The sequence below is a fragment of the Epinephelus lanceolatus genome, chromosome 12, assembly GCF_041903045.1.
Source record: "Epinephelus lanceolatus isolate andai-2023 chromosome 12, ASM4190304v1, whole genome shotgun sequence".
Lineage (NCBI taxonomy): Eukaryota > Metazoa > Chordata > Actinopteri > Perciformes > Serranidae > Epinephelus > Epinephelus lanceolatus.
In genome coordinates, this window is record NC_135745.1 from 16,257,866 (window position 1) to 16,285,182 (window position 27,317).

At 40.0% G+C, this 27,317-nt stretch overlaps 3 protein-coding genes across 6 annotated transcripts in view; 1 reads left to right on the top strand and 2 right to left on the bottom strand.

The window, feature by feature from the left end:
- Positions 1–354: 354 nt before the first annotated feature.
- On the bottom strand, positions 355–5,227 carry LOC117271958 (protein lifeguard 1-like). Of its 2 annotated transcripts, none has more exons than XM_033650548.2 (6): positions 5,077–5,227; positions 3,664–3,958; positions 3,281–3,481; positions 2,694–2,822; positions 1,504–1,647; positions 355–797 (listed from the first exon to the last, which is right to left on the bottom strand). In XM_033650548.2, exons 2-6 carry the CDS (start codon positions 3,955–3,957, stop codon positions 663–665), a joined length of 903 nt encoding a protein of 300 aa, XP_033506439.2. In that variant the 5' UTR covers position 3,958; positions 5,077–5,227; the 3' UTR covers positions 355–662. The 2 variants fall into 2 exon arrangements, with proteins under 2 accessions (XP_033506439.2, XP_078029151.1); XM_078173025.1 differs by lacking the exon at positions 355–797 and adding an exon at positions 825–1,060.
- A 1,668-nt stretch (positions 5,228–6,895) lies between these two features.
- Positions 6,896–14,399, bottom strand: LOC117271960 (uncharacterized). The gene is made up of 5 exons (XM_033650551.2): positions 13,563–14,399; positions 12,083–12,178; positions 11,882–11,987; positions 9,673–9,774; positions 6,896–9,543 (listed from the first exon to the last, which is right to left on the bottom strand). Exons 1-4 carry the CDS (start codon positions 14,086–14,088, stop codon positions 9,717–9,719), a joined length of 786 nt encoding a protein of 261 aa, XP_033506442.1. The 5' UTR covers positions 14,089–14,399; the 3' UTR covers positions 6,896–9,543; positions 9,673–9,716.
- Positions 14,400–14,611: 212 nt separating this feature from the next.
- The window catches only part of tep1 (telomerase-associated protein 1), a 38,749-nt gene continuing 26,043 nt past the window's right edge, over positions 14,612–27,317 (top strand). Inside the window, exons 1-13 of one of the 3 annotated variants that reach the window (XM_033650541.2) lie at positions 14,612–14,814; positions 15,565–16,082; positions 16,225–16,419; positions 16,494–16,643; positions 17,325–17,489; positions 17,575–17,712; positions 17,994–18,065; positions 19,543–19,667; positions 20,371–20,528; positions 21,106–21,215; positions 21,410–21,488; positions 26,370–26,562; positions 26,961–27,234. In XM_033650541.2, the coding sequence (XP_033506432.2) occupies positions 15,570–16,082; positions 16,225–16,419; positions 16,494–16,643; positions 17,325–17,489; positions 17,575–17,712; positions 17,994–18,065; positions 19,543–19,667; positions 20,371–20,528; positions 21,106–21,215; positions 21,410–21,488; positions 26,370–26,562; positions 26,961–27,234 (2,172 nt within the window). In that variant the 5' untranslated portion in view covers positions 14,612–14,814; positions 15,565–15,569. The remainder of the gene's footprint in view (positions 14,815–15,564; positions 16,083–16,224; positions 16,420–16,493; positions 16,644–17,324; positions 17,490–17,574; positions 17,713–17,993; positions 18,066–19,542; positions 19,668–20,370; positions 20,529–21,105; positions 21,216–21,409; positions 21,489–26,369; positions 26,563–26,960; positions 27,235–27,317) is intronic. The other 2 variants (XM_033650542.2, XM_078173022.1) reach the window with 2 other exon arrangements.

The window sequence follows — 27,317 nt, forward strand, 5'->3', positions numbered from 1 at the left end:
ATTTTAATGCAAGCACACCAACAAAACTTTTGCCTACAAAAGGTTTTCCCTTTTGTAAGAAAGGTTGTCAGAAAATGATGTTGAATGCTGTCGAATAATTTCTGAATATTGCTTAGTACAGTGAACTTTGGTGAGGATAAATGATGAGTATGAATCCGTGCGATATGAAAAATATGCTCAATATTATACTTTTTGTCCCTGTTGCTTTAAATCCCATACGTCCTTAGATCAGTGTCTATTAGATTATCAGCATCTGACTTACATCACACAACATAAAGATTTGGAGGTGCTTTAGCCAGGTTTGATGTTAGTGTTTATAATCTCAATTCCATGGACTGCGTCTAATCCCGAAAAAAAGAAACTAAATGCTTTTATTTGTTTTTGGATAATTGTTGGGTTAAATGTCTGTATGGGTTAACATGCACAGCAAAACAACAAATACAGTACAATACCTTTTTTTAATATATTTTTTTGTTTATGTAAAAACTGAGAGAAAGGCAGATTCTGTTAAAACACTGATTATCATTCATTCATTGTCACTTAAAACAGGAGTTACAGTATATATACATTAAACCATAATAATAAAGGACATTTTCATGGTGGGTACAGTTTGGAGTTCGTCCATGAGTGTGTGTGTGTAAATGTATTTTGTGAATACAGTTTCACCTCCTCCCCAGCAGGTAGAGGAAGATGAGGACTATGTCCAGGTAGATCGTGAGAGCAGCGTTGATGTATTCCTCTGGATCCAGACGGAAGCTCATCATCCCCATCATCAGCTGAACGTCAACCATCAGAAACTGAAGGGAGAGGAGGAGGAGGAGGAGGAGGAGGAGGAGGAAGAAGAGTTAGGACAGGGAAAGAGAGAACCACCAGATAAGTGATAATAAATTATGACACAGTTTATATGAGGCTTTTGTCATGGAAGGCTTTGCAACATGTCACAGTAAGAGAAGCACAGGCGTAAATGATAAAAGTAATGATGGCTTAAATTCCATTTTGCTGCCGTGGCCTCAGGGCCCTGGTATTGTGCATGCTGGCTTGCTGTCAGGACAAGTAAATTCTGTACAAAAGGCCTGTTATAGTCTTGTGTGTAGTGTATTTTGACAGTTAACAGCCAACAAATTAGGTATCTCCTCTGAAAGCTTCTTGTGATAGAAGAAATGCTCCTTTTGCCCAGTGATCCTTTTACTATTGTTGCTGACACATCGATGATTTCACTTAAAATGCTGCTGTAGAAGTGGTTTTGTGTGGGATTGTATGAAGAATTGTAGCAGACAGGTTCACTTAGGAACCTGCAGAACAGTTTATATGTCTGTCTGAAGGCAATAAGATCATAAGCTGACTCTGGTGAATGCTTTTATCCGTGATAATACTTTGTTTAACCTACTGAGGTGACCTGGACAACAGTTGCTTTAAAGCGTGGGGTGTGCTGTGTAAGTCTTGTTTGTACACCCCTTTTGATAATAGCATTGTTATCATATATATTGTTCCTTTCTCCCATACCAGTGAATACAGCAAAGCACCCAGACATCCATAGGCGACGTCAGTGATGTAGGAGTAGTAGAAGGTGCAGAAGAACCCAAACATGATCATGTCCACAGCCAGAATCAGCAGAACACCGTAGCAAATAGTGAAATCATAACGAGTCTGTAAATCACACAGGAACACATTAATACATTAATTAATTTCAATAATACATTCTTTGTCTATAAAACTTTTATTTATTTATTTTATTTATACGTTATATTTTAAAAATGTAAAAATAATGATCAATGTAAAAATATTGTAGAATGCGATCAGTGTATTGTAAACTGCATACAATACATGAAATCTTATATAGATTATATTATTGTTAGAAAATTGAATTGCATTTCTGTGTATCATATTAATTGCACAGTCCACCTACATGCTGGGCCAATATACACTTACACATTGGAATATTTTTACTACATACATTTATAATTTTTTATCCCTGGATTGTTATCATTTATTTCCTTTTCTAATTCCTATTTGTACTCTTATTTTAATAACTGGGTGTCTGCAGGTTCTTAAAAAGTCTTAAATGTCTCATTCAATTTTATAAATATTTGACCCTGAAGTCGCTAAATAGTCTTAAATTTTGAATTTTTTTTTTAATTGCCACAAACATTTTTATGTAATTTCACTTATCCATATTTTATTTATTTTTTTGTCAGAATTAGTCAAGCTCCTCTGCCTGAAATTCCACATTTCCTAATACTGTCTTTTTACTTTAAACTAATGTTTACTTGTTGGCAAAATGTTGATTAACCTATCTCACTTTACTAACCATATTCCTACCTCAGTAAGGGACCACAAATATACGTATCTTTATACTCTTCCGCAATGCTTGAATAAGAAAAAAATGATTTGTCCAAAAATCAGTCTTTACCTGTACCTATATATCTTTGTCTTTGTTTTCTCCTTCAATTAATCGATTAATCGTTCCAGGTTTACATTGACATTTTGCCTTGTATGATACTATTTTCCAGTGCTTGCAACACATGTCACCCTAAAGTCAGATATGGATTCTCTTTACAAGAAACAGTTAAGAGCTGTAACGTCAAAACCAATATGCAGGGCAACTGAAAAGTCTGCATATCGCTTAGCTGAAAATAAACACAGAGGATGATGTCTGTATACAGGAAGCATTGTAAAATGCCCAGTTGTCTGACCTGTGCAGAGAATGCAATGATGGCTACAGAAATGGCCAACGTTGCTCCCATAGTGATGACAACAGCATTGGTGTCGTGGAAAGAGGCGATGGTTCCCACCATGTATGACAAGCTCAGGGTGACCACAACCTGTAGGCACAAAATTCAATGTAATAAACATCTATAATATCGACCCATTTGCCAGAATAATTGTTGGAATTGTACATTTTAGCAAACCACAGATATATTACATTTGTGTGTTTCATATGTAGGGGATATGTTGAAACGTGAAAAATGTCCTGACCTCTCATTAAAAAATAACCAATTTCGTTATTTGTTGGTCTCATATAGTGGTCTGCTGCTGAGCGCAGCTCGGCAGCTATTGAGCCAAGGTGTCACACCATCCACCATCACCTCCTCCTACTGTAAAACTCAGCTAAAATACAGGTAATATGAATTATGTCACTTTAGAAATATGGTATGATACATATGAATGTTTTGTTTATATATTTTTAACAGAAATATCTGTGACAGTATCTATATTGTGTGGTATTAATTTCCCCTTTAGACATTTGGGGTTTCATACTCCTGTATTTTTTTTGACCCACCAGTCCCACAATGTTCCAGGGGTGACGCCGACTGAAGGACTTGCAGCAGCTGAGGGCGGTGGCAACCACGGCGAAGATGATGAAGGAGCTGAGGTAGGCCCACAGGTTGCTCTTCACCGCATCTTTGACTACGCTGGAGAAGGTGAACACACACACCACACTGAAGGTGAACAGCAGCTGGAGAGTCAGGATGCTGAACACCTGCACAGGGAGAGGTCAAGAACAGCACATATAAAAATATAAATCTTCACTACCAAATGTTCTGAACAGATACTGATGTCTGTTTAAGAGCTTATTTGTTATCAGTCACAATATGATTTTTAGATAAATGCAGATATTCTTAAAGTCAGTAGCCAAAAGTTGAAACTCAGAGTCAAACAAACCTTTCTAACAAACGCTCGTCTCACTGTCTCGTCATCAAAAGAAGATGAGGCAATCAGTTGAGTTGATTCTGACGAGGTCTGTGGGACGATGTCCCGGAAAGACTCGTATCCAGTTGTAGGCTGATAGGTGCAAGTTGTATCGAATTTGGTTGGAGGGTACATTGGCGGGGCTGCGGAGTAGGGTGGAGGTTGTTGTCCTACATCGGAGTATAACGGTGGTGGTGATGAGGGGACATCGTAACCAGGAGCGTCCTGCGTGTCTCTGGATGTGAGGGAGTCTGCTGTGCCTGACATTCTGAAGGGAACAGTCAGTTCAGTCAAATAAAAGGATTGACAAAGCGAACACAGGCCTGATGGGATACACTGTTTAGCAGCTGAAGTGGAAAGTTCCTGTTTTACTTAGGATTTACTCTTTAACGTTGGTGTCTGAATTTAAACGTTCAGACGCCAAATTTGTTTCTCCACATTTCCTTTCTAGCTCTGTTGTTGGTTTAATTTACACAAACACAGGGTTTTTTTTAAATATCTGCCCACCAGCACGTTTAGTGTTGCTTACATCAAATCTGGACTTTTCAGTATTACCAGACATGCTGCTGACTTGTTGCCCAAGAATGATGTAAACATTAGGAAGTAAAACTTGAGCTGTGGGGTGCCGTCTGTTACACTCAGCAAACATTGTGGGAAAAAAAGCTTTGGGTCATGTTATTTGATTTTAAAACTTTATGTGGTCAGGGATTCTCCAACTGTCATGATACTCTGTAAAAACCTCTATATTTTGTCTCAAAATTAAATTTCCAATGCACTAATTCATAGTAACACAATCATTGGCCTTTTTTTCCACAGCAGACATTTTGACTTGTCAAAACAGGAAAAGCAAAAGTGTTTTAAAGAAAATTAACAACGGCTCTTTTATAATTATTTGTCCTGTCAGTGGTGAAATAAATACTTAGATCGTTTATTTAAGTAAAAGTAGAATAACATGGCCTGAATGAAGTCCTGAATTTAGAATTTTAAAAAGTACTCATTAAACTGACCTAAATCTGAATAATACAATTCAAGTAATACAAATAAAATGAATTTAAAAGATTCAATGCATCCTTCTCAAAAAAGGTAAGTTAACAGATCAGCAGATAAGTGATTTGTTTGGGGGGGTTTTAAGGCAGAGGGGGTTTTGAGTTGTTTATCACTGATACTACTGCTGCCAGAGATCTCAAAACCTCAGCAGATAAAATCAAAACTACACTACCTGCATAAATGGGTAATAGTAAGAGTAAGAGCTTGCTGTCTTGTTGAAAGTATCAGTAATACTACAAGCAGATAAAAATGCAGTAAACAACAGGATATTCACTTTTACTTTACACACAGAACAAGTTAAGAATAAGTAAAAGAGAGTAAAGTGAATGTTCTGCTTACCTTTACTGCTGGATTATAGTTGTGTCTGACACCACACAGTACTATTTGAGGAAGAGGCTACACTGAAAGCATACCTTGCATGGTAGATGGCGTCATTTATTCTACCAGCCTGTGGTGTCGAGTTTCACTTCCTGACAGCATGAAGTGAAGAAAAATCCCTGTCTGCAAGGACTCTGCGGAAACTACACTGTTGCTTAAATACTTGGTCAGAGGTCGTCATAGTGGGATCTTGGGACTTCCAGGATTCCCCATGTCAGTAAAACAGGGTCCATGAAATTATGCCTGTCCAGACTACAATAAAAGTATTGCCTGCATATGAACTGTGTTTATCATACTGCAACTTTCATTGTTCACACTGATGATGATTGTCCCTGTGGGAGGGAGCTCAGTACAAAATCCAGGTTTGGACCATTTAGGACACGTTATTATCTCATTTGCGTTTGGGAATACTTGACCTGAAAATGTTTGGTGGTGTCATCTGTTGGCAGGTGGAAATTGTAATTACAGTAATACCTGTATTGCCTTTTTCCATACCTCTGAATCACTTCCACACATCTTAGTTTTCTTCATAAATTCAAACTGAAAGGGAAACTAAATGGCAATTCAGTCTGATTACAGTATCAGTTGGAGAGGTATGTATTGTTTGTGCCAGCACTACATAACGCATTTTAATCAGATCAGTCACTTAAGAGTAGGGTTTGTACTCTAGCAGGAAGGAGGCATTCACTATCACTTACATATTAAAGATTCGAAGTTACAAAATAACAGTTGACAAGAACAACAAACAAAATCTCACCACAAGGTCCACCAAGCAGCCCTGCTGGAGCGTATAAGGGTATTACAGTCTTCACCAGCAGATGGAGTTTAAGCAGTTGTCATGAAAGTCTTGTCCATGTTTGCTTAAAAGTTTAAATCACATTAATTTTTAACCTTGGAAACAGCATTGCTAACTTTTGAAGGGAAAAAAACTCAATAGCAATACCTTAACTTTACCTTTCAGCAGCTTAACTATACAGAGAACCAAACTTAAGGTCTGTTAAGGTTGTCAGTTACTGTATTAAATACACCATTGCTTATTTAAAAGTAATTGATTTAAAAGATATGTACCATCATTTTGGAATGTTAAGTGTAATTTAAATTCTTATTATTAAAATAAAACTGTTCGGGACCATCTGTCCGGCTTCAGGTCTCACTGAACGGGACAAACAACCACAAACGCATCATTAACACCAGTGGTGGAAGAAATATTCAGATCCTTTACTTAAGTAACAATACCACATTGTAAAAATCATAATACATATACTCTGCTACAGTTTAAGGTCCTTCATTTGAAACCTTATTCAGGTAAAAGTACAAAAATATTAGCATCAAAATGTATTTAGAGCGCTCAAATTAAAAGTACTCAAATAGCAAAATGACCCATTTCAGAATATGTATTATTGGATTATAATTAATGATGCAACAATGTGTTCAACACTTTAATGTTGCAGCCAGTAAAGATGGATTTTTTTAATTACTTTGTATACTGCTGGGTAGCTTAATCTATAATATGACATCGTCATTTATTAGTATGATTATATTGTGTATTAATAATCTGATTATTCAAAGTTACTAAAGCTATAAAATCAATGTAGTGAAGTCAGAAGTACAGTATTTTCCACTGAGATCTAGTGGAGTAGAAGTATAAAGTAGCATAAAAAGAAAATACCCAAGTGAAGTACAAGTACCTAAAAATTATATTTAGGTTTGGGTTAATTTACTTAGTTACATTCCACCACTGACTGACACTTAAAAACACAAAACAGACATTCACAAAACATCTCTCACACATATTTATTGTAAAAAATACATATAAAAACAATTTCTGAGACATACAAAAGATTGGAGCTTAGAAACAGTATATTGAACAGACAAAGACCAAGCCATTTTCTTGAACTGCATTACATATTTACAATTTTAATAAATAAAATTCAATTTGTTTTTTTATACCAGAGTAAAGGCAGATTGTCCATATCTTGGGGGTGCAGATACCGCTGTGGTGACTCTTTGAAAAACATTCTCATCTAATACATCAACCTCAAAGCACAGGGCAGATGGGGGATCGGTGCCCTGCGATTCAAAACCAAGGAGTCAGGGACATTTATACAAAATACTGTCCTTGGTTGGAGGAGCTAGTTTACACACAGAGTGCTTAGTTAGCATTGGTAAAGATTGAGGTATTGCACCACACAGCTTAGAAGGGGTAAGAAAGTAAATGAGAGTAATGTGGGGTTTTAGATTGTCTATTATCTTTATCGACAACCCAACCACCCCCACTAACACCCCCCCCCCCCCCCCCCCCCCCCCCCAAAAAAAAAAAAAAAAACACACACAAACAAACACCCCCACCCCTCCCAGCCAAAGTATACAACATCATAACTTATCACCACAACAAATGTAACATCTAATGATCAATGCACCATGTCTTCCGCACTCTCTCACGCAATGCCCCCAAATACACAGACAGACTTTTGGCATTATTTTTCTATTCTCCAATACAAAACATGAAAACATGCACAGGGCTGCCCTCAAGTGGCCAGACAAGTCGTAGCACCTCAGACTGAAGAACATCAGGGACCAGAGGGAAAAAGAAAAGAGGCTGGGGTGAACAAACAAGCCAGTTCTAAACCTGTGCACAGGGCTGACCCCTAAACTGATCCATATCCCCTATGAGCGCAAAGATTTAAACACATGGAACAGGCAGCAAAAGCAATCGCTTAAAGATTTTGTTCCTTCCCTGTGGCCTGTGTACAACCTGCATCAAACAGCATCTGTTGAGCAGCCTTTCCATTGGGCTTCCATCTTAGCTCAGCCTTAAAAACACTACAAATACCTGTTTGCACAAGAACCCCTTCACCAGGCAAAGGCAATCAACACACACACACACACACACACACACACACACAGTGACACATTTAGCCATAATTATTATCATAATGTGATATTATCTAAAATTCTTTAAAAAAAAAAGTGGGGGAGAGGGGTGGGGGCTAGTTATGTAATAATTAACCATCAGCTGTCCATAGCCTCCAGTGTTGGGGAGAGAGGCAGATGCCACATGGTGTAAACATGCCCCAAAAATACATCCGTCCCTTTATCCCTCCTCGATCTGGCACTGATGCAACCAGATGGCGAAACTGTCGCATGGGGTCTGGTCCAAAAATCCGGACTACACCCCCAGAGAGTGTTTGAGAATGAGGGAGGAGAAGGGGGGGGGGGACAATAAAAGAAAAACCAAACCGCATTCAAAGTACAACGGGACCACATGAGCCGCCATGTTGTGTATCAGTGCCACGTGTTGCAGGATGTTTGCCAGCGTGACTGTAGTTAAAAACTAGCATTACAAATTAATGAAGAGGGTAACCCGCTTGACAAAGCAGACTTCTGGGCAATTTACAGTAAATACACGCACACACACTTTCTTGAATACACAGTCATGCTCATGTCCCTGGTCATCATTTGAACACACACATACACACACACACACACACACACACACACACACACACACACACACACACACAAACTTATCCCAGACCTTATGAGGAAAAATAAAATAAAATCAGCCTTGACGGACAAAAGTGCTCAAATTGGTGCCAACACCAGCGCTACTATGGCCCTATGAAATACCTACAACTCTCCTAAACACTCAGCAAGTAGCAGCACGTTAAACTCAGCGCTAACTAACCAACTACAAAAAAACTGACCTACTCAGAAAAACAATTAGCCCCCAAACTTCCCCTGAAATGTTTACAGGTAATAGAGAAAAGAAAACACCTAGTAACGGCAGCCCCCATTCACCAAAAACAAGCCCTCAACCTCCAGCTGGTTCAAAATAAAGCAATGTGGTAACAGTTCACGCTTTCGGTGTGAGGTTGGTTCATTTGGGGTAAGCCGAGGAAAAAAAACATTCATCCAATGTATGACATGGAACAATACTCTTTCTGCAAAATACTTGATAAAATGACCAATCCCATTTGGAGGGAGAAAAAATACACAGGAGAGGATCCAGAGTCACAGTTTAAACATCATTTTTTGTGTTCCTCCCCAAGTTCAAGATTTTTCTGGGGTAAGTTCCATCGTTCTGGGATGATAATGTTTATTTGACCTTTTTTTTTTTTAATATGTTCCGCAGATTCAAGCCCAGTCCGTAACACAGACAGGGAACCTCATCCACTTGTGTTCCAACAAGGGACTCCACCAGAGATTAGACAGAGACGGCGCGGCTGTTTTTACTGTTGGAGTTTGGCTTGAAATGGCCTAGACCAAGTTCAAATGGACCGATCCAAACGGAGAGCGTCGGGTGTCGCTAACTGGAGCTTCCTCCTAGGATCGTCTGTTCTCCACTCAAATATAGGTACAGGGACATTGGGCTTTTGTTCAGTTACACATTTTAATTGGGATTTTATTGTGATTCAGTGTAGTCTCCTGTAAAGATGGAAAAAGACAGACTGGACTTTAGACAATGTAACGCATACTGGAATGACTGTCTGTTCTACTACATATAACAAAATATTTCACACTTGTTAACCAAAAACTTGTATTACATGTACATACCTGAGTCAGATTGGTCACTGCGCAGAATACATGTGAACCGCGAGTCAATCAAAGGGATGTTCAGGACAGCAGGGTTTCACCTTGGACCAGGAATCAATGCAGCTACAGGGAGAATAACAGAGACAAAAGGTGGTGACACCAAGACATTTTCATAAGCTCATGATCATGCACCAGAATCTCTACAGTGGGTTTTTAAATGTGGCGTCTCCCACAAGGCTCAATCAACTTACTGACAGTGTGAAATCAAACTAACTGTAATCACTCCTGCGGGTTCTAAAAACATTTGGAGGCTCCTTGGCTCATTAAATGCAACAGTACTTATTATTTTTTTGATAAACAGACAAAATAATCTGCAACTATTTCTATTTTGCTATCTCATTTATTGTGAAAGCTACAGTTATGAGAATAATGCTATATTTGCTGAAACTGTCACTACATCCGTACAGTACTATATAAGACAGACAGTCTGAAAAAATCATTGCCTGTTACGGCCTTTGCCAGAATCTACTGCAAAGCACTGAAAACAACCAATCAGAGCTGAGGAGTCTCTAACGCAGCTGTCAAACTAGGCAGTGCTGATCAAATATGATTTAAGATTCTGTTACTACATTGCCTATTTCTCGCCTCAAATGTTTTCATATTTTAGTGTACTGTTTAGCTGTAAAATTAGAAAGTCTGTGACCCAACCTCCATGTTGTTAAATCGGTGTACAAAGCACTACCCAGTGGCCAGACCAACTTTTATATTTTACAGATAAACAGTACACTAAAATATGTTTCTAAAAACATGAGGGGAGAAATTGGCAATGCAGTTACAGAATCTTGATTCATCTCTGATCAGCGTTGCCTGGTTTGACCACAGTTCACGCACCTTGATTAACATGATTTACAGCCACATTAGAAACTGCTTGGCTGTGATTGGTTGTTTTTGTTCACGTGCGGGATTGCCAAATAAACAGGAAGTCGGCAGAAGAACACGATTGTTTTACAGATCATCTGTCTCAAGCATTGCTGTGTTTCTTTCTCTAGTGTGATAGCTCACTGAGTGAGTTTGGGTTTAGGACTGTTGGTGTAACAAAACAAGCATTTGAAGACATGATGTCATTGATTAATCATGCAATCCAGAAAACAGTTAAAAAAAATCCAGGTTTTTTCCAAATCTCAGTTGCTCGACTGGGTGGACCAGAAAATAATTACACAGCCAAACGGCCACACCCACAAACTGTGGCACAAAACTGAAAGCTGATATGCTTTATAACCGCAACAAAATACAGACATGTTGAGTGCTTTATCTGAGTTGATTTTTTTTAAGTTTCAACTTTCTATCTGCTGATCACAGTGAAACACCATGTCTGCTTTTATTGTTGTCAAGACAATTACTGGAGTGTCGATTAAAACTGCTTGAACACGCAATGATTAAAGAAAAAATCCAGGCAGGAAATTCACTGTGATGGATTACCTAATCATAGTAAATTTCAAGTCTAAGCAAGTCCACTTTCATGCTGTACTGAAATTATCGGAAACCATTGGCTTCTTACAAGTTGGGGGAATAAAAGCATTGAACATTATTACAGTGCTTTGAAATTAGTAGTAAATGGGCTGAAACATAAACACTGGTTGTTCTTTAACAACTTCACAGTTATTTATTTTCACCAGAAGTTTCAAAGCCCGTCAGAAACTCTTTGCGGCATATCTGGAACGTCTAATTAAAATGTCATGATGAAGCAGTTATTTTCACAGTTGTGAAATCTCTATGGCAAATACTCACATCATATGCATGTAAAATAAACAGGACAGAGCACAAACCGTTTCTTTTCCTTTGGCACATAAAATGAAGAGATTTTTGCTCTTATGCTGCACATTTTATCAGATGTTTAGAATAATGATTCTTAATGACAATAACTGAGCAGTGGTTGTTGAGAACATCATATCATGGAAAAGGACAATAGGTCTCACATTATCAGAAATGTTAAGTGATATGTACACTAGTACAAAACAACCTTTGCCTCCTTATTTTTGAAAATCCTTGCTCCACTTCATTTTTTCAGCTCTGTAAATAGCAAAACACATTTTCCTGCCATATGCAGAACACTTCTTTTATTTTGAATCTCACCAGCACTCAGTTGCATGTTTTTTTTTTTACCTCCTCTTCAAATCTGAATATGTCTGTATATTATGATAATACAAATTCATGAGCTGAACTTTGTTACCTCTTATGGTAGACACAGAGGCAAGCCAGTCTGGCGATGGTCTCTCCCTGTACCAGATCCTCCAAACAGATGGAGCACTCTCCGCTGTCTTTACTGAGCACATCCGCTGTACACACAAACACACACACGCATAGCAACCATAAGTGTTTCCAGCCTTTTCAAAACACAGGCGTCACGCCATTTCTGTGATATGATACTTACTATTGTATGGTAGGGGAGGAGACGTGAGGCAGCTCAACAGGTGATCCTCGATTCGACCCCCCGGGAAGGGCTTTGAGCAGAAAGGACAGCGGATATCTGCACAGAGTAGAGACACAACAGTGCTGAGATTAACACACTGTGTCACAGCGAGACATAAATGATAGATGATGTGCACATCACATTGAGCACAAGTGCTGTGTTTGGACATCTAGATTACACAGGCCAACTCGGCAAACCAAACAGCAGACTGTAACACAATCAGTCATTCTCATCCCGGAGATAGTGTGAATGATGTGACCTCAAGTGTAACTGACCCAAAATAGTCTGAAACTTTATTTGAACGGTGACTAGTGCTGGAGGGATAGCTAATGCTAGAGCAATGAGTGGATGGGACAGACATTGTGCCTTGCTGCCCTACATTCCCCTCCTCCATCTATGAGCTGCTGCCAGCAGTGTGCGGGCATGTGAAGTTGTGACCCATTTCCCTACACTTGCTAGAGGGCTGGCCTGGGAAACCCACCCCACTGTTGTATTTTGGCTCGCAATGCCATGTTTGCCATCACACCACCACCATCTCTGTGTATTTGATTATCTAATGCAGACCAAGTGTGCATTTTCCTTCCTCTGCAAAGTCAAGTTCCCATGTTAATGCATTTTAATGAAAAGGTCGTTGTTTACTTAATGTTTTTAACTTGCAGGCTGCAGGATATGCTTCTGACAACCACTGTCAACAGGCCTTGTGATGTGAAAAAGCTTGTATGTCACCACTTCCAGTTTTACGCCACAGCTCTGCTTCATACAATAGGGTCTCTGATGATTTTCGTCAGTATGCAAGCACGGGAAAAGAGATTATCTGTTCAGGAATGTAAATTCCCCAAATAATCCATTTTAATTTGAGACTGAGTAGAGTGAGGGTTGCACTGAGAGATGTTTTTATGCAAAATGTATAATGTGGTTTGAGACTGAGTTTGTGTACAATTTTGAAACAGTCTTACAGATCTTATCTTGGCCTTAAAGGCTGTTCTGAAGTGAAGCGTTGATTTTTCTCTGACTTTATTTTACTATTATGACCAAGTAAAGCTGACAGTTAACACTACTGCCAACTACTTGACTGTCATATCCATTTTACTATAGTTTTCTCTGAACAGGTCACCCACTCCTATACTCAGTGGAATATCAGCTGTTTTGAGAGGCATCAACAGTCATACTCCCGATTTCGTCACATTTTTAAGTTGAGGTATTGAGTAATTTCATTCAGCCGACATTGCCAAACCCCAACCCATCCAGGATTTCCAGGGAACTCCTGTTAAAAACGTCATGTTCCTGTATGTGAGCCGACTTGACATCCAAAAAAAAGGGCAATCCATCAAATACTGACGGAAACCAGCCCATTATTGTGGCAAGTGTTATAAATACACCATAAATAATAAAATTACACGTATAGAAAATACTAGTGGATAGGGTAAATATGTTAACTTACTGCCATGACGGTTGTTAACACGATAAAGGCCGATCCACGCCTCTGACACCGGCCGCTGGTGTGTGCCTCGGACCCGGGCGGATCTTGCGCCCACGCTGCGGGCGGAAGAGTGCCGATTCCCGGGCAGCCGCTCAGAAAAAGTGCGGTGGGGCGTGCGGCCTGTCTCCTCTCCGGACTGATGTTCCGCTACGACGGGAGGCTCTGGGCTTATACTCCCGTCTTCATCGGGCTTCCCCTCGCTGTTGTTGTCGTCCGCAGGTGACGCCTGGCTAATGCTAGAGGGGATGCTGTGGTGGTCAGCGGGGCTACCATCGGCGCTCGCCCCATGCTGCCCCAGGTCCGAATCGCTGCCTTCCTCCGAGCGGCTCCGGTTGGCCTCCGTGTCCTCGAAGCTTCCCGAGAAGTCGACCATGAGACTGGTGGGCCTGGCGCAGCGAGGTCGCCGATATGAATCCCGCTTTGTGCCATCTTTTCCGAAAGCAGAGGGAACCGGGTCTTCCTGTAGGCGACTTGCTCTCGTCCCCATCTCTAGCGAGCTAGCTAACTCAGCAGCTGGCTAGCCGTGCTGCTTCCTCAAACCTAACCACCACAGAACAAGGGGGGCGAGTTAACCTCGAAACGACCCTTAAACTGTCAAAAATTTGTCAGGGAACTTTATTTAACAACGCCTATCTGGTAACCAGTTTAAACGAAAACGATGTATGTAGCTCAACGTCCCGTCTCTTGGCTCAGTTTGTCTCAACGGTCCACATTTTTCTTTCTTTTTTGATGTGCCCGTTCTCGTTGCTGCAGCGGAAATAAAGCGTTTTCGCTTCCTCCTTTGGACCCGTTCTCAAACAGTTACGGTAGCGTCACCGTGTCACCCAAATGGTTTGTAGACTAGGCAATACATAATATTTACCTTTTTATGTTGTAATTGCTTTCTTTGTTTATGATTATTGTTGTTTTCTTCCAAAGTAAACCCGCCTTCACTCGACTTAATATTCGACGAATTTAGGATAGGCACCCGTATATGTGATATTACGGTAAAAAAGTACACAATAATACTGACCAATCAGCGCTCTGTAGCCAGTAGCCCAGCAGCTGGTCGGATGAGGAAATATACGGGAAATCAGGAGCCACACTTCGCTTTATAGGCTTCAGAAATAGATACTGACACTGCAGTGCATCAAACGGTGATAAAATACACAAGAGGAGACGTTTGTTCAGAGTCATCGCTCTGCCCGTGGAGTTTAAACTGTGTTTTTCTCCGGTGAGTGTTCTGCGCATAATCAAGGCGTTCATGGCTAACCACCACACCTATGTAAAACGCTTGAGTCATTACAAACAAGCAGGCCACTAGAAAACATCTTTACTAATGCTGATTAATGTCTCACTTCTATTCATTTAGGGCAGCTAAATCCAGTGGCTGTCATAATGTTAGTAGTGATATGATTAGCTTTCTGATAGTTAAATGCATGCCTTTTCTACACACAGTTTTGTCGCTTAGACGTCACATTTTTTTTTATGAATACATGTAATGTGCTACTTGCAAGGACTTGCAGTAAACTAAAAACTTCGCTCTGGACCAACTTGAAACTTCTTGGTACTTATTTAACATTTACTGTCAATGAAATAGTTTTAATTTGGTCCTAAACTGAGTGTTTGGTGTGCAGCAAGCTTTTGCATTGCTTGCATTTCGTCCATAATCTAAGGGAAGTATACTTCTGTGTGGTGGATTTTACCATTTTTTGCATATCCTTAATGCATTATGGTGTTCCTGATGTCTAGTGAAAAACTGTGAAAAGTTTGCCAGGGTGTATGCTGATTGTTTCCAGACTTTGTTCCCTTTTTATGACTGCTTTCAACTGAGCAACACACCCACTACTACAGTAGTACAATGCTTGTTCAAACAGTCGAAGGAATGCTGTTGAGTTGCTTGTCTCAGTACTCACTGCCATTTAAGATTGTTAATGTTTGTGTTTGTGACAGCCTTTGACCCTCTGATTGATTTGTTTGTCAGCAGGGATGAGGGCGCTGACATTGCAGCAGGCTAATGTGGCCCAAGGAGGTCAGCAGCAGGCCACATGTGGGAGAAGTTTGTCATCCAACTATGCTCCTCCAAGTCTGGAGAATAAGTTCTTGGCTCAGACCTCCACACTGATGCCCCAGCCCTGCTCTCTTTTTGCAGCACAACCTTGCCCCTCTCTCCAGCCCTCCAGCCTGTCATCCACCTCATCCTCCCTTCTGTCCTCATCTTCCCTCTCGCCTTCCCTCACCTCTCCTCTCCTCAGCACTGAGAACAAGCTCCTAAGTAGCCATTCACCTGCTCTCTCTTTTTCCCTCATCACTTCTACATCTGTCCCCAATGAGTCTCTGCTCTCCACATCCCTGGCCAGCAGTGCTCTGCTTAATCGCTTTGCTCAGCCTCCTTCATCCTTCCATCGTGCTCTGGGTGGGGAACAGAAGAGGGATGATAGAGGAGAAGAAGGCAAAGTGGAATCATCTGAAATGATGCTGTCCTCTTCTGAAGAAAGTGTGGTACGTGAAAGCCTTTTTAGACATTTTTTAAAAAATTACTTCTGCTGCTATTACATCCTTATCCAAAATATTTACCAAATGCCATATTTGATGCATCCCATTTGACGGTATTACTGTTTTAATGTAACTTCTTCTACATCAGCAGTATTCTGAGGAAGATGATGATTTGCCTGAAGATGAGGAGGATGATGCTGATGCGACAACCATGGAATTACCTGTCCTGGAAACAGAGTTGGGTAACCAGGAACTGGAACAAGCTGTGGTCATCAGACAGGAGGAGTTTGCTGAGATTGAAAGAGGAAATGAGAGTATTGAAGAGGAGCTGAAAGATAAAAAGGTAGGAGAGGTAGGAGTGACTCTAACTCCTCTGTGTTGTGAAGATACTTAATTGTCTCTTTGTCTGTTCCTTAGTATCTCCTGCTGAACATGCTGTGTTGCTCCCTGGTGAATAAGAGCACAAATCCCGGCCAGAAGGATTGGGACTCAGAGAACAGTGTGTGGACCAAGATCATGAACCTGGCGAAGGACATTTCTGTCCATGACCCAGAGTTTCTTCTCAAGGTGTGTATGCATGTCTGTGCATATGTGTTTGAAGGCATTTTTATTTGTATCAAACTGGATTGTAGCTCATGAACCTACATTTAACTAAACTGATAACATTTCAATCCTACTGGGACTTCATGATGTTGTTATCATAGTCAACCAATCAAATGAATCAACCCAGAAAAAGACTTAAGACATTATGCTATTATAGCAATTACATATTGGAGCTTTTTTTGCTGGCTGCAAGTTAAATCGTTGTCAGTTATCTCCTTGTAAAGCTTCTTCACTATTTCTGAGGTACATCACAGCACAGTTGCTCACAATGTCATATTCCGTAATGTCCTTAATAGTTGAATTAAATTGTCCTAGAAAGGTTTCAGTTAAGTGGAACTCCAGAAAACATTAATGTGATCTGCCTCTGGATTGCCACATCACATTCAACATGGTTGTTGGGTGTTCAACGGTCTGGGTTTGATCTGGGATGTTCTGAATAACTGCATTAGATGACTAGGAAATATTTCATTATACAATATTTTTGCAACCTGGTATATCCAGCATGTGGTCTTTTTTGTGTTGACTATTGTATTAGCTACCCTTTTTTGCCAGAGAAACAGGCCAGTGGGATTAATTTCCAGACAGTACAGGATTATAATCATTTGTATCAGTTATGTACAGTATGCTTTTTCTTTTACCATTCAGGTTGCAGTTTACACTCGACAGGAGCTGAACATCCGCATCACAGCAAACTTCTTATTGGCTCTGGCTGCCAATCAGCCCTCCACCAAGCCACATGTCCGCAGATACTTCTGTGCTGCTGTACAGCTGCCCTCAGATTGGCTGGAAGTAGTCAGAATCTACAGCACAGTAAGTCCTAGTGAGTTCCTACTGCGTGATGGAATCTGGATGTGTCACTTCTGTCCAGTCTTAACACCTTTTTGTCTTTTTCCAGTGCTTCAGCCGCTCCCTGCCAATGTGCCTGAAGAAAGCAATGGCTGACAAGTTCAAGCAGTTCAACGAGTATCAGTTGGCAAAATACAACACGCGTAAACACCGCTGTAAACACAGCCGTAACAGGGGCAAAGCCAAGGTACAGAAGCATTCATTTTGATCCCTTTCCATTTAGTCCAAATAACATTGATATTACACCCCTTCTAATAAATGACAGAAAACAGTTTGTCAGTATTAGTGTCTCTCTGCTTTCACTGTGGTAAGAATCAAAGACGGACACCCACACACTTTTAACCACCTTGACTAAAAATAGATCGAAACATTATGTGGTTTCTATTTTAGCACAATTGACTCATTTTAATAAATTAACACCTCAGATATTCCATGGTTCGTTTTATGAACACTGTCTTTGGTTTCCAGAAACCGACTGGTCAGCAGCTGAAACAGTGGGCAAACTTGCTCAGATCGGATGCATCTATTCTGGAGAAGTTTGTAAGTCGATATACAGTCCTTTTCTATTGTCATTAAACAGGTGTTTTTACATCTTTTGCTTCCCTTATGTAATTGTTTTCTTAAAGGGTGGCTCCATTATTATTATTTTTTATCTTCAGATTTTTATATCTTTCTATACTTTCCAGCAGTGCTCATTGTGTATTCATATCTAAAAATTCAAATTATGGTCAAGGTGTGTAGCTTTGGCATCAAAACACTATTTTCCTAAGCCCCTCTAAAGACTTTATCCCACTTGACCTAATGTAGGTTTCTTCATGATGAAGTTGCTACATATAAACCCATCTACTGCCGTAGATGCCATGTTAGTTTAGTTCTGAAAGTCGCACAATAACAAACAAAATAAACGGTTAAGGCATCGGTAGACCAGCAACCTCTGTGTACTGAGAGGTAAAATTGGAGTCTTGTGGCTTTCAGAGGGGTGATTTAACGGCTTTATTTCCCTGTCTGAACGGGCTGTCTGAGGACAAGGTAAAGAGGTAAAATAATCTAAACATGATATATACTTAGATTGATGTTGATTTTTTTTTTTTTTTTGAGGTGGTCCATTTTTTAGGTGACTAAAATACATTTTGCTGCTGCTCCTGTCCACATCCACCAGACTCCTTTGACAGAAACAGTAATTTTACATCGCAGAAGACAAGGTCTGGTGTTGCCTCTGAATCTGATCAGTTAGTTTGTTTGTCTAATAGTGTGACTTTTGAAACCAAACTAATGTGGTGTCCTGCGCAGTACAGTGCTTCTCCAAACGGGAAGCGTGCCGACCACCATCTACTTTGGGTAATACACTAACTATAGATCTATAAAAACACTCAATACATTATGCCAAAAATGCATTATAACAATTACATACTGGAGCTTTTTTTGCTGGCTGCAATTTAAATCATTGTCAGTTACCTCCTTGTAAAGCTTCTTCAGTGTTTCTGAGGTACATCACAGCACAGTTGCTTGCAATAACATAGTCGTTAATGTCTTTTATGGTTGAAATAAATAGCCCTTGAAAGGTTTCAGTGAAGTGGAATTCTAGAAAATACAGTATTAATGTGATCTGCCTCTGGATTGTCAAATAATGTCCAACATGGTTGTTTGGTGTTGAATGGTCTGCTTTTGACCTGCAGTATAATATTAAATCACAACGTGGTTTCAGCTGATTAAATAAAGGTTCATCCCCTTACTTATGTCACTGCTTTTTGATAATAGCTAAGTGGGAGTTTCCATTTGAAAAACAGAGGAGAATGCAGATGGACCCACCCTTTTAAGAAATTTTAGAAGTGGGGTTTAGCTAGGGATAAGTACTGTTCACATTCATCTCTATATGCAGATATGGGTCTTGTGCATATAGTTTAATTAAAATATACATATATATATATATTCTGAACATCAAGACCCAACTTTTTGGTGTTATCAAAGAAACCTTATCACACAGGTAACACTGGTTTATTTGTGTCTGTGTGCACAGCTGCAGGTAGAGGGCAGCAAAGTGGTAGTGGATAAGAAGCAGAGTGAGTTCAGCATAAAGAAGATGATCAAGAAGCTTCACATTAAAGAACCAGCTGAACACGTTATGGCCATTCTGGGAAGAAAGTAAGCCACACATTCACACACTAATGACTCCCAGAGAGGCTCGTTCAGTCTCCTATGTAGACGTATTTCAGATAATTACAGCTGTGTCATATTGTCTTTAATGATCTGTTTATATACCAGCAACCACTAATGAATACATCGCCGGAGTTAAAGCAGTTACCTCAAAAGACACTTAAAAAGACCTGATGTCTACTTACAACTACATTGTAGTGTATTCTAAACATATACGGATTGTCTTTATACTGTTTATAAGTATGAAATGGGGGGTGGGGGATTGAAATAAGCTGTTACTGGAAATTCAAATGTACATAAAGTGCTGTCTTCATAGGAAGTGTAAAAATACTTTTCTTTTGTATCTATTGTATAAATGTCTTCTGGAGGGTTTACAAAATCACACAATTGCAACTTTAAGATAAATAAAGAAATGTGCACAATAGTCCAGTTAACTGGACAAAAACGATGATCTCTTTATTACAGGCCCACTTTAAGCTCCGTATTTAAAAGAAACTGAGCATTTACTGTCATTTAGCTATTTATTCATTTATTGTTTGGACAATATGAAGATAGATGAGTAGACAGGAGAGTAAAGAGAAAAGGGTTAGATTCAGTTTCAGCCCTTTTGTGATATCGCTGTTGTCCTAGGGGCAAGTAACTTTACCATTTGCTTCCATTTTAAAATTTGATGTGATTGTGTCGTTTCCAGGTATCCAGCTGATGTGAAAGCTTTCACCCAAAGTGGAATGAAGGGCACGTGGGACAGGGAGAAAGCCGGGAAGCGAATGAAGCTCAAAGAGCCAGAGACGTGGGAACGGCTGCTCAGTCTGGAGGGCAACAAGGCAGCCACGTGGGAGAAGCTTATAGGTCTGCTGAGGACACACGTACAGCTGTTTTGAAAATGACAGGCTGTTCATTTAAAAGGATACTTTGCCAATTTTCTACCAGGTCTGTGTCGCTGACGTGTGGGGAGTGTGTGCAGATGAACGATTTTTGACTTTCCCCTGTTTCGGCATTACCCAATCGTGTAATGAACTGTCTATCTGCACACACTGCTCATACTGCGGTGTCACAGACCTGGTGGAAAATCGGCAAAGTCATCGGCAAAGTCTCCTTTTAATTGACCATTCCTGTAATTAATTACTGTATCAACAATCCCAAGTGCATGACGATGGGAAAAAAATACTGTTGGTAGTTTCATTCCAGAATTTTTATTTCAGAGCCCTTAATCACTGGTATATGTGGAATCAAAGACAGAGTTAATACTTACTTTAAAACCATACAAGAACATTAAATTTAAACTTGTTATGCAAATCCAGTACAGCACACTCAACATGAGACATAAGTTGCATCTTTACATTCAATGTGCATACATAACGCCTATAAATATTCAAACATGTCCATGATCACACATGTAATGATGATTGATGTCTTCACTGTGCAGACAATAAGTCTCTTCCATTCATGGCCATGCTGAGGAACCTGAGGAACATGATCACTAAGGGCATCAGTGAGGCTCATCACAAGAAGATCCTCAGCAGACTCACCGATAAGGTGAGATCAAACAGAGTGAAGCATGTACAATATTTAACCCTTACAATAAAGATTACAGTCCACTTAGTTTACAGTTTGTTTTTTAACAGAGGAAGAGTTACATTTGTGTTCATCAGTTGGTTGTTATGTTTCCTTTGTAATTGAATTTGCAGTTTATTAAGTTCTGTAACTTTGTGTTTTTGATGTGCTTACAGAAAGCAGTTATTCGGAGCCGTCAGTTTCCCTTCCGATTCCTCGCTGCTTACAAGGTCATCATGGAGCTTAACGATTTGGGTGAGAGATACACACCAAGTGGCACTAAAACTCTTGACTGAAAGTTGTATTAAAGAAACCCCTCTTCAAGGTGGCTCATTTTTAAGACATGGTATCACATTACACTTATTCAGTGTTTGGGAAATGGCTGAGACCCCTGTCATGAACCCTATTTTTTAATGTAGAACAAAAATGTCAAAATCTGTTGAAAAATAGAAGTATGCAAGATGAACAAAACTGTATCCAGAACCCCAAAATATTCAATTTACTATTATGTAAGATCAAGAGAAAAAAAAACACTGAGCTTTTGATAATTTGATTTGGAACCAGTGGGCTTGGACCCAAGTGCCACAGTCAGGGTAGGCGGGTCAGAAATTATATTATTAACAATATTATTGTTTGTTATGGTTCTTTCATGGTGATTGTTGACAATATGAAAAGTTTAAAATAACACCAGCCTCATCCTTTAATATCAGCAGTGTTTTATATGACTGACTAGCTTTAAATTTTAAACAAAAACCCAGTATTAACAGGGCTGGTGCTATGCAAAAATTGGTCTATGTGATGAAAGAGATTACCACAAAAGCACCTGTACGACACGGCTTTGTGCTGCAGTTGTGTGAGACTGAGCCGCTTGAGGTGAGGGTTTGTGTGCTTGTTTGTGTGTGAAGTGAATCAATAATGCATCGCTGCTTGGTAGTTGTGGTCTGTCATGTGATGGTGAGACGACGTCTGGATGCTGGTGATGTGTTTACAAAAATGCAGCAAAGTGACGATATACACAAAGCACACAAAGCAGGTTTAGTGAAAACTCAGAGTCTGTTAACCCTGAAATGAGGGAAACTCTGAGTTTTCCGTTTCAAAAAGGGAGGTAACTCAAACCAGAGAAAGAGGGGTAACTCTAGCCTGTTTCAGAGAGAGAGGTAACTTAAGCTCTCGGTCAGTTACCGTAGTAACAGACTCTATGAACCTAACCTGGTCGGGACAAGGTTTTTGTCAATGAACCTCGAGTTTCTCTCTGTCTCCGCCCTCTTTCAGAGCCACACAGTCCATTTGATTTCCTCATTCATTCAGTCAGCAGGCGAGTTTTGGCGTAGCCTAGTTCTGCCGTCTGTCATTTTAAAAAATCAGAGTCAGTATATTAGAAGTCCATTAGGCACAGTAGGTGGTGACTTTTTTCACTAACATGGCATGTCCTTTTGATAACGATCCTGTGGATGAAGGTGCAGCATTACTGCGCAGAGAATTAAATATTCGTCGGGAGATGGTTATCAGACCACGCATAGATGTTTTAGCATTTCCACACAATTATCTTTTTGAGCTGTACCGTTTCACGTCACAGTCCATCATCTACATACACAACCTAATCCGTCCTTACATTTGCAACATTACCAATCGTAGTCATGCTCTCACATCCCAGCAGATATTATGTGTTGCGCTGCGTTTCTTCGCAAATGGAAGTTTTTTGTACAATGTCGGAGATGCTGAGCACTTGAGTAAGGCAACTGTACGCAGGGCGGTCAGAAAAGTGTGCTCGTTTTACGGGCATCTGCCTTCTTTCTGTTGGCTGAGTAGAAGTCTGTGTTAGTTTAAATAGGCTTAATTATTTAACAGAACATGATATAGATGAAAAGATATTTATGTGTGTGAAAACAGCATTATGTTGGGGATAAAACAACTGCACAGTCAAACAGCCACTTAATATTTACTTTACAATGTAAAACATGATCAGAATGAGGTTCCCCCATGAGATTATGCCGAGGTCTTACCTGTTTGAACAATGTTTTTATATTTCATCCTAAACTGCTGCCAAGTGCGCTTCTCCCCTGCGGGATTGCACCTAAATGAAATAAATTAATAGGCTACCATTCAAGCAGTTTTCCCCTGTAATATTATTGTGATTGCAAAGGACTACATTTAAACTTAGGCATTGACCCGAGCAGCAGTGTTTTCCCACACCGTCTCCCTCTCTTTTGCAGCTGCAGCGGTGTTGTACTTCTTTTTGAAAACGTGTGCAAACTCGCCGTATGAGCGCGTTAAGATTTCTAATTCTAATGGGGTGAAAAACGCAGCCCTCCTCTTCCCCGTTGCCATGGTGACTCGTCGAATCGGGGCTCCATTGATGCTGGCTTTTTATAGTTGTGGTGCACGCGCTTAACTCCAGGTGAAACTACTCTGAGTTGATTAAACTGATTCAAATCAGCTGTTCTGGAACTGGAAACTCAGAGTTTCCTATCTCAGAGTAGATCAACTCAGAGTTCAGGATTAGACTCAGAGTTTGTTGAACCTGCTTTGTGAAACGGACCCCAGACGTACAGTATAACCTGCGTTGAACCCATTCATGAATCCACTGTCACTCTGTCACTGAGAATCCAGTATGCAGTATTGTTCATACACTTCACCGATTAAACAAGAGAATTACACAGTAACACTGGGCTTTATGATCAAACAAAGTCTCTCTCTTCATCACCAAGTAGTTGTGTGGGCCTATTACACACACACAGCCTGTATCCCAGTAAGAAAATGGAACAGTATAGTTTTAAAATCAAGTTTAAACTTTTCTATTAATTGATGTTTTTTAGGGGAGACCAGGGATGGTTTTAACACTTTTTGTCCCAGCACCTTTAATTCTGAACTCTGAAATTTTTTAACGCTCTCAAATTCTGACACAAACTACCCATGTTTGTGTATTACAAATGGCAGTGTTTCCAACTTCCTGAAAGACAGTATATGTCAGTATTTATTAATTGATATTCTACTGTGTATCCCAGTAAGAAAGTTGAAACACTGAAACATTTAAGTTAAAACATTTTCATAATTTGATGTTTTTTTATATTTGGTTTTAGGAGGTGCTACAGCCCTCTCAGCAACCCTACTTCCTGCGTCCATGCAGTGTGCATAAATGATAATAATGAATGAATAAAAGATATTTAAAAAACAATATCTGCATTTTTTTCAGTAATACGTTCATTTAAGAGGTCATAGAAAATGATTTTTAAACTCCCCTTAGCACAGAATTTGAAAAGTCTCAAACTACAATTTACTTATTCAATACTTTTATACTGCTACTTTATTTATATATATATATATATATATATATATATATATATATATATATATATATATATATATATATATATAGTACAGGCCAAAAGTTTGGACACACCTTCTCATTCAATGCATCAAAACTATGAATGAACACATGTGGAGTTATGTACTTAACAAAAAAAGGTGAAATAACTGAAAACATGTTTTATATTCTAGTTTCTTCAAAATAGCCACCCTTTGCTCTGATTACTGCTTTGCACACTCTTGGCATTCTCTCCATGAGCTTCAAGAGGTAGTCACCTGAAATGGTTTTCCACTTCACAGGTGTGCCTTATCAGGGTTAATTAGTGGAATTTCTTGCTTTATCAATGGGGTTGGGACCATCAGTTGTGTTGTGCAGAAGTCAGGTTAATACACAGCCGACAGCCCTATTGGACAACTGTTAAAATTCATATTATGGCAAGAACCAATCAGCTAACTAAAGAAAAACGAGTGGCCATCATTACTTTAAGAAATGAAGGTCAGTCAGTCCGGAAAATTGCAAAAACTTTAAATGTGTCCCCAAGTGGAGTCGCAAAAACCATCAAGCACTACAACGAAACTGGCACACATGAGGACCGACCCAGGAAAGGAAGACCAAGAGTCACCTCTGCTTCTGAGGATAAGTTCATCCGAGTCACCAGCCTCAGAAATCGCAAGTTAACAGCAGCTCAGATCAGAGACCAGATGAATGCCACACAGAGTTCTAGCAGCAGACCCATCTCTAGAACAACTGTTAAGAGGAGACTGCGCGAATCAGGCCTTCATGGTCAAATAGCTGCTAGGAAACCACTGCTAAGGAGAGGCAACAAGCAGAAGAGATTTGTTTGGGCCAAGAAACACAAGGAATGGACATTAGACCAGTGGAAATCTGTGCTTTGGTCTGATGAGTCCAAATTTGAGATCTTTGGTTCCAACCACCGTGTCTTTGTGAGACGCAGAAAAGGTGAACGGATGGATTCCACATGCCTGGTTCCCACTGTGAAGCATGGAGGAGGAGGTGTGATGGTGTGGGGGTGTTTTGCTGGTGACACTGTTGGGGATTTATTCAAAATTGAAGGCACACTGAACCAGCATGGCTACCACAGCATCCTGCAGCGACAATGCCATCCCATCCGGTTTGCGTTTAGTTGGACGATCATTTATTTTTCAACAGGACAATGACCCCAAACACACCTCCAGGCTGTGTAAGGGCTATTTGACCAAGAAGGAGAGTGATGGAGTGCTGCGGCAGATGACCTGGCCTCCACAGTCACCGGACCTGAACCCAATCGAGATGGTTTGGGGTGAGCTGGACCGCAGAGTGAAGGCAAAGGGGCCAACAAGTGCTAAACACCTCTGGGAACTCCTTCAAGACTGTTGGAAAACCATTTCAGGTGACTACCTCTTGAAGCTCATGGAGAGAATGCCAAGAGTGTGCAAAGCAGTAATCAGAGCAAAGGGTGGCTATTTTGAAGAAACTAGAATATAAAACATGTTTTCAGTTATTTCACCTTTTTTTGTTAAGTACATAACTCCACATGTGTTCATTCATAGTTTTGATGCCTTCAGTGAGAATCTACAATGTAAATAGTCATGAAAATAAAGAAAACGCATTGAATGAGAAGGTGTGTCCAAACTTTGGCCTGTACTGTATATATACTACTTTCAACCTCTGTAGCACCAGTGCTATGTGCAAAAAAAAAGTTAACATACATCCCTGATTAACCAAAATTTGTTGATAATTTTATATCTGCCTGAACTTGCTTAATAAAATGTACGTCTGACAACAAAGAAAACCCACACTAACTCCTCCTTTGCCTCTCTGTCATCTAGCTTCCGCATCAGAGCAAGCACTCCCCCCTGTTAAGGAGATCCTGAAGGACATTCTGAATAAGATTCCCAAGAGCAGGCGCTTCAAACGTCTGGAATGGGATACGGCTCCAAGGAGCCGGATGAGGGTGACGCTTGGAGTGCCGTTAATCTATCGTCTATATAAAACGAAGAAGGCCCAGCTCATAAAAGCCAAGTATGACAATGTCCTTTGAGTTTTAGCAGATTTTTTCAGATATTTTCTTTAATATATTACATTCTAGATTTAAACTTACAATTATTTTTGTTGTCTGTGGCCAATACAACACTGAGCTAAGTATTTCTGGTGTACAGGAGGTGAGAGAAACAACAGCAGGTTGAAATAAACAAAACAGTTTGTTAGGTAGCTTGAGCAGTGAGCTTGAACAGAAAATATTAGATAGAAGACAATACTGAGAAGCAGATACAGCCTGACAAGTGATATTAGGAGAATGCAAAATATCACAACAAAACTTCTTTACACCAACGATGCAGCCAAGTTTTTTTGGCATCTGCATGTATTGAAAAAAAGCATACTGAGTTATATAATGTAATTTTCTGTATCTGTGCATCCAGTCAGAAGCAGTTCACTGTCGCTCTGTTGGACCGTTACCGCAAAGCTCTGGAGACGGCAGTTCAGCTCTCCTGTCGTTACAATGTGCCCCCGCTCCCTGGACGGACTATTATCGTTCTCTCCTGTAACTTGAGGGCTGATGAAGATTGGTGTAAGAAACAGGACTTCTGCCTTCCACCAGACCCTGAGCAAAAAAACGATGAGGAAGATGAGGAAGAAGAGGAGAGCGGGAGGAGAAGGAAGAAGAAAAAGCAGGAGGACAAGCTCACTCCTTCTGTAAGGGCCTGTTTCCTTCTAATTGGCAATAACACAAAGGAAGACTGACATGACGTGGCTCAGTCTGAATCACACAACGCTAA